The following is a 7,500-nucleotide window of genomic DNA, read 5'->3' as shown; positions in this document are numbered from 1 at the left end:
ATTGAAATTTGGAATAATCTTTCAGAGAGAGCAAAAACAGTGGATATCAAGCTCCAAAAGGCACAAAAGTCGTTGGTGAAAGGCACCACCGCTGTCACGGTTCAAGTCAACGACTTACTGAACAAAGCTGAAAAGCGGCCAAAGCAGCAGATTGTTGATAGGGGGTATAGGATGGGGGGGGGGGGGGGGGGGGAGATCACGTTTCGCATAAACTGAATCAGGCTTTTCGCGTTTCAACCGCTAAAAACCGCATTTTCACGAGTAACGGACAAACATTTCGCTACTCCAGGGAGTTGAGAACAGCTTAATAACTGAGGCCTTAGACTTACCTCTTATGGCCACAAAACAGCCCTAAATGACGTTATAATGATACGTCCCGATCGTGTTCTCGGCGCCATAAAAAGAAAATTCAGTTCTCTGTTATTTCCTCCAACGTCTTGTCTCGATTCCTGGCCACTAACATTTTCATCCTCCTCTGGCTCTTCATCGGACTCCTTGTCATACATAGATGCCTGATCCATATTACCTTCGGTGGGCTTTTTTGCACATTTACATTCTGATCTCCGTCATGTTCGGATGACCAGACAATTCTCTCACTGTCAGACTGAAGAGTGTCAGATGTCTGGTACGTTTAAAGGAAGGGTTCCCACCTTATATTTTGTCGTTTCCTTCCTCACCGTGCGCTGCTTAACACATTTTCCATGATCTCTTGCCCATTTCCTCATCAGCTCCTTGTCCTCTGGACTCATCAATGGACTTTTCAAAGGCTCTATGCGAGGAAGATCTTTCCAATTGATCTGCGAGGACGGCACTGGGTAGTAAGACGATGAGTGAGTGAGGTAGTAGGCAGACCACCTTGCCATACTCTTGGCTGATTCTAACATGTGGCTTTCAAAGTCCCTAGCATACTGTAATGGTAGGCACGTAGGGTACTTAAGATGTGTCTCTGCGTGAAGATTTTCAACCTTCAGGGTTAACAGGCTTTCGGGATTGACCTCGGCTTTCAGATTAAGTTTTTCGATGTTGAGACTTAATTTCTTTAAAGAAACCCTCCATGCCTATAAAGGAAGTTGCCAAGGTGATTGGGCAATTAGTCTCAAGATTGCCAGGAGTCCAATATGGACCTCTGTTCTACAGGACCATAGAAATTGATAGAAATGAGGCTCTTAAAACCAACAAAGGCAACTATGAGGCTTACATGAACTTATCGCCTGGGTCTAGAACTGACCTACAGTGGTGGATAGCTAATTTGCCCTAAGCTTATCAAAATATGTCTCCATGTACACCGGTTGTTCAAATGACCACAGACGCTTCAAAAACAGGGTGGGGGCAGTGTATAATGGGCAGGCAGCCCAGGGCATGTGGTCTCCTGAAGAGCGACAAAAGCACATCAATGAACTCGAAATTCTAGCAATTTTGTTTGGGCTGAAATCATTCCTCACTGCATTAAGGGGAAAGCATGTTTCCACTAAGAGCGATAACTCTACCGCTGTTTGCTATATCAATGCCATGAGCAGTACAAAATCTCTTCAGTGTAATGTGCTCACGAAAGACTTGTGGCTGCTTTGCATGAAAAATTATATCTGGCTTACTGCATGCCACCTTCCAGGTGTTTTCAATACACAGGCTGATCAACAATCTAGAGTTTTTAATGAGCGAACTGAGTGGAATTTATAGCCAGACATTTTTGCCAGAATATTGGGGAAACTTGGCACTCCAGAGATAGACCTTTCAGTGTCCAGACTGAACAAACGGCTGCCCTATTACCAGATATGCTTCCTGGAAACCAGACCCAGGAGCTGTGTATGTAGATGCATTTACGATGTATTGGGGTGATACGTTTGTTTGTATGTTTCCCCCATTCTGTCTCATTTCCAGATGCCTTCAGAAGCTGGAAAAGGAACGAGGACATGCACTGATAATAGGACCAGTTTGGCCAACACAGGTTTGGTGGCGAAAACTACTGAGTCTCCTGACAGCCACCCCTTTAACACTTCCATGTTTGAAGGACCTTCTTACTCTTCCTCATTCACGGGCTCAACATCCCCTAAAGAACCAGCTTCAGATGATGGCTTGTCTCTTGTCAGGGAGAACTACAGGACAAAGGGCATATCAGGGACAGCTGCCAGTTTGCTCATGCAATCATGGAGAGGAGGAACCAAAAAGCAATATTCATGTTACCTCAAGAAATGGGCTGAGTTTTGTACTGAAAGGAAGTTAATTCTTTTCAGCCATCTATAACAGAAGTTTTTGTCTTCCTCTTTTGTAATGTATTAGCATAAATTAGAGGACACGTGGTCGAGCGAACTTTAGAGGCCATGGCAGTGTTGTACTGTTGGTTGCAAGTTGTGTTATTAAAATGTTATAAATAGTCGATCGAGTACGGATCCACTAAATCTTTGAACTTTACAGCCATGGACTTGCGTATAGTGCTATTAACACTGCAAGAAGTGCACTCTCTACATATTTTTCAGTCAATGATGGACAAAGCATAGGACAACACCCACTTGTCCAGCGGTTGCTCAAGGGAATTTCCCAGTCCAGACCACCAAAGCCAAAATACAAGAAGATATGGGCTGTCCATGTTGTACTGAACTATTTGGGTGGCCTTCACCCAGTTGAAACAATGACTCTTAAGCAGCTTACGCTTAAGCTGGTTGCTGTTATTACAAATGTTATCGCAAAAGCGCGATTTACAAATTGCAAACGTGCGATTTGTAAATCGTAAAAGTGCGAATCGCAAAATTAGCTACTTTGCGATTTATAAATTGCAAAGTTCGTCATCGTGCGATTTATAAATCGTAAAGTTGGTCATCTTGCGTAAATCGTAAAGTTGGTCATCTTGCGATTTGTAAATTGCAAAGTTGGGCATCAAGGTACTTGAATATGTTAAATTACAGGACAACTGTTGTGAAATTTGATAAACAACACAAAGTATAGGGAAAAAGTACTTAAATAATATTTTTACATTCGGCACCCCATACCCCACACCCTTCCCACCCTACAAATTTTGGCGTTGGGTAACACGTACATTCAGTCAGCTCCTCAGCTTCAAAACCTGATTGGCGCATGCGCTCGCTATCTCATGTAATCTCTCAGCATTCTATAACTCGGTACTTTAACTTCCAGGTAAGTCTCGTTTAATATTTTAAGTATCACAATCACGTGTTGTTCAAGTCTACCACCAAGGAAACATACATTCATACATCGGTCTGTGTGACAAATCGTTCAAATCTCGATACAGAACCACCAGTGCTCTTTCAAAAACGAACGGTATAAGAACGCAACCGAACTCAGCAAATATATATGGAACTCGAAAGACAAGAAAATTGACTACAACATCAACTGGAAATGGCGAATAATAAAGCAAGCGAGATCGTATTCCAACTAAACCAAGAAATGTAATTTGTGTTTGTGAGTAAACCGTTTTTTTACAAATACAGTCGACTCCCCATAACTCGAACCTTCGAGGAAAATTAAAAAAGATTCAAGTTATCGGGAGTACGGAGTTGAGCACCAATCCTTTATGAAAATACAGGCACTGAAGTTAAATGTACCCCAAACCAACCTCACACCTGAACCAGACTGATCAATGCCTTTGGTGTAATGCAAAAAAGGATGAAGATTACAGGGCTTCTTCGAAATAAATTAAATGTTTTGGACTCTAGTACACTGTTTGTTTGTTTGTACTGACAGACGTGGTTTGAGTTATCAAGGGTAAAAATACGTAGAGAATGACCTGAAGGGAAACGAAAATTGGTTCGAGTTAGTGGGAAGTTCGAGTTATCGAGAATTCGAGTTACCGAGGGTAAAATTGCAGTAAATGTATGACGGAAATCCAGGGGAAATAGATTTTGGTTCGCGTTATCGAGGGTTCGAGTTGTCGGGAGTCGACTATATATGTGTAAAACTGCAGCTTTTTTACAATCACATATTTGCAAAAAAACGGTCCGATCGCTATAACTTTCCAACGATTTATGCCAATGTCCTAAATATTTTGTAATTTGTTTTCCTACGAAGGATCTTAGTAACAAAACAGAAGTAGAGGCAAGAAATGGAAGAAAGTGGCCGGCCTTGGATGTTTTTGCGAAAAGCCTTGAATACTTGAAAAAAATTGCCACGGACGCAGTTAACGAGCGCTATCTCAGATCAGATAAGGATAACCCTGACGTAGAAGTGATGTACAAGCCTGAGCAGATTCAGTGGGTTATAACAATTCCAGCAATATGGAGGATGTCCGCAAAAGAATTTATGAGAAAGGCTGCTTACAAGGTAAATCAGTATATTTTGTCTAAATATGGCGTTGCCATGGCTGAAAACGGCCGAATGCTTGCCTGAGTGACAGGCTTTTGAATGGGAGGGCGAAAAGGATAGAGAAAAGGAAAACAAAAGCCTAACTGATCCCATTACAGCATGACACGACAGGCCTGTCTGAAATGTGAACCAGTCAAAATTGCAAACAGTATAGTCTGACAAGTTACAGTCTTTAGCTATCGAAAATATTTCAAGGCGAAACAAGGGTTTAACGAAAAGGTATATAGATATCTTTCCAAAAAAAACCTCGAGATTTGCGTTTTTGTTTTGAGAATCCAACGATCAACGTCTCGTTCTTTGTGCAAACAATAATCGTCAAAACTTCAAAGCATCTGTTGGGTTTTAACCAATCGTGGCATCTTTAAGAATCTAGGCTTACTCGGCTGAAATTCAAAGACTGGTCGCTTTGGCATCATTTAGTCGCTTCGTCAGCGCACGTATTTGTGACACTTAAGTCGATCAGCAAAGAGGTGAAAAGAGTAGAGCGTGTCTCTCTTTTCGTTCAACTTTGTTCGACAGCTTTCAACATCCAACATGAAATGCTGCACCGTTCAAGATTTCTTTTACATGAACTGCAACGCTTGCTAATCGACAATGAAATGTTCAGTGAACCGTGCGTTCAGAGTGCGTACCCGGCTTGAACCGAAAAAGAAGAGTGAGCAGACGATTGCCGCCATCACGGTTTTGCGTAATGATTTAGCGTGCAAAAATCAAGAACAGTGACTCTTGGTTGGAACTAAGGGGGTATTTACATGAGACCGGAACGAGCTCAGACCGGCATGAGTTCGTATCGGCCTCAATACATTTTTTTAATGCGTTTACATGAGACCGGCCTGACAATGAACTCAGACCGCTATGGGAATTTCTCGTCTCGGTACAGCAACCGAGACAAGAAATTCTCTTACCGGTCAGCGAGGAAAATAGAAGCTTTTGGAAGTTACGCTTTGATATTTTTATGTAACTTCATTTTATGGTGTAATTAGGCACCGGTGCATGGTTGAAATAATTGATAGATAAGGGGGGGTCACTTGCTATTTGCATACCGCCACACAGAAAACTTGACATGCCCAACATTTTTCTCCCACCCCCCCCCCCCCCCCTTCATAAATAATGACCGGTCCCCTTACGACACTCGAAAACTTTTCCGGCAATCTTCATGCCAAAATTCTATCAAGAATGTCTGACGCTTGGTCTTTGATGGACTAACAGGATACCGTCTCATATTTAAGCAACAGATGACGTTTTCCGTGTTTCCATAGCGTCATCTAAACACGAGGGTGAGTTGGGAGAATTCGAGACAGTTATGCAAACTCGGGACGCAGTCGAGGCTTTGCATATCCCAACTCGCCTGAGTGTTTAGATGAGGCTATGGAAATATGGAAAAAAAGTCCTCTATTGCTTTTATAAAGTATTCCTCAAAATAATTTGACAAATGAAGGAAAGTGCTGGTTTTTTACTTCTTGACTGAAACAGATTTTCTTGATACACGCTCATATTTCCTACCAGCGAATCAAAACGCGCGTCTGATAATACATAACCAATCAAAATTCGTGTGATGTCACAGCCTTGTACTCTCATTTTAACAAAGCCATTGACCAATGAGAGTGCGCGCACTATCCTAATTATTGCTGGCGAGCGTTAGCGAGGCAGCATACTATTCTTGACATTAGCCAAAAAAATCAAAATTTGAATGTAAGATCGGAAGCATGCGCAGTCGATTGTGGTGAGTCATGTCTATTATCCGGGGTATTGATACCCGAAATAACGTCACGTACACGTCGTGCAAGGGAATCTTACAGTCACAGCCTTCGAGTCGAGTACTTTTCCAGTGGGTCGTCATTGATCATCATTCAACCGTATACCGAGTCAAATTGTTCTTCAACTTCTTCAACCGTTGAGTGAAGAGAAAATCAGTTCCCGAGCCAGACCACGAGCAGTCGTCCTTATTTCCTCAGAGCCACGCACGACGAGTGAAATTATTATTTTATGCAAATTAGTGGTGAAAACGGGGCGTGTCACGCAATCACGTACTCAACTGTGTCATTGAAAAATAAGAGACTGTTCCCAGTATATTCTCAATCACGACAATAAATTTAAATTGACATTTGCTCAACTACGCTCAGCATTTCTCAAAAGGATACTCTTGATGAAAAGGGGCCAGAAATTTGAGAACAGAAGTTTAAATTCAAAGAATGAAGTGACATGCCATTGTTTTAAAATTATCCATTTGCTTATAAAATAGTAACGCCTGCGACACATGCTAAAGATATGCACATCTTTCTTCGCTTTTTAAATACTTTCACGCACATTTCCGGTATGCTCAGTCTTCAAACATTTGCAGCTGTTTAAGAAAAAAATAGGTCCGCAATGCGTACTTGGGGTCTTATGCTTAGTCAAACTCCATTCAGCCCTTACAGAATTTCGTACTACGGTCTCACTTTTACCATCCGTGATTGGTTCAAAATTTGCCATAACAATGCAGCAGTGAAATGAGTTCCTTAAGTATGCTTCAAATTTCAGACCTGTTCAGAATTTTACATCAATGACTTGCCACTAAAATTTCTCTTAATGCCATTTGCACAGTTTAGACAACTCTTGCTGCATGCTACATCATCTCTATCAGCTATTTACCAGTAACAGAAGCACTAGATTGGCTAAGAAACAAGCATGGCACTGTCATACATTCATATGATCTTATAAATGATCAAAAGAATGCTGAAACTCAACTAGAATTCAAAGATGAATCATCACTAGATGAGGCATTCAATGAACAAGTACTCTCAGAGCTTGGTGCAAATCCCCACACTACTGGAAATCAGTCCATCACCAGTAACAATGGATAAACAGCCAAGAGAAATATCTGATGACCAGTTACGTCGATCGGTTACATGTAGATCATTACATAATAAAAAACGCAACCTAAAGCTTACAACAGGTTGCTTTCATGGACTAGAAATAAATGAAAACCTCAACAGTCTGAAATCACAAAATGTTGAACCAGTTTATTTGTTTATAACTGGAGGTGGTGGTGCTGGGAAAAGCCATTTGATTAAAACACTTAACCACACTGTAGTAAAAACCTAGACATGCTCCAATGAATCCTGAGATTCCAACAGTGTTACTAGCAGCATCTACTGGAGTAGCAGTAATAAACATTGATGGTAAACACAGCATTAGCAATACCTA

The 7,500-nt window shown here is 41.4% G+C and overlaps 1 protein-coding gene across 1 annotated transcript in view; it reads left to right on the top strand.

The window, feature by feature from the left end:
- The window catches only part of LOC138029630 (heat shock 70 kDa protein 12A-like), a 20,438-nt gene that overhangs the window by 3,215 nt on the left and 9,723 nt on the right, over positions 1-7,500 (top strand). Inside the window, exon 2 of the mRNA XM_068877331.1 lies at positions 4,021-4,272. Coding sequence (XP_068733432.1) covers positions 4,021-4,272 — 252 coding nt within the window. The remainder of the gene's footprint in view (positions 1-4,020; positions 4,273-7,500) is intronic.

This window comes from Montipora capricornis, chromosome 13 (assembly GCF_036669925.1).
Source record: "Montipora capricornis isolate CH-2021 chromosome 13, ASM3666992v2, whole genome shotgun sequence".
Lineage (NCBI taxonomy): Eukaryota > Metazoa > Cnidaria > Anthozoa > Scleractinia > Acroporidae > Montipora > Montipora capricornis.
The sequence above is the reverse complement of the archived record's forward strand: the minus strand, read 5'-3'. Positions and strand labels throughout refer to the sequence as shown.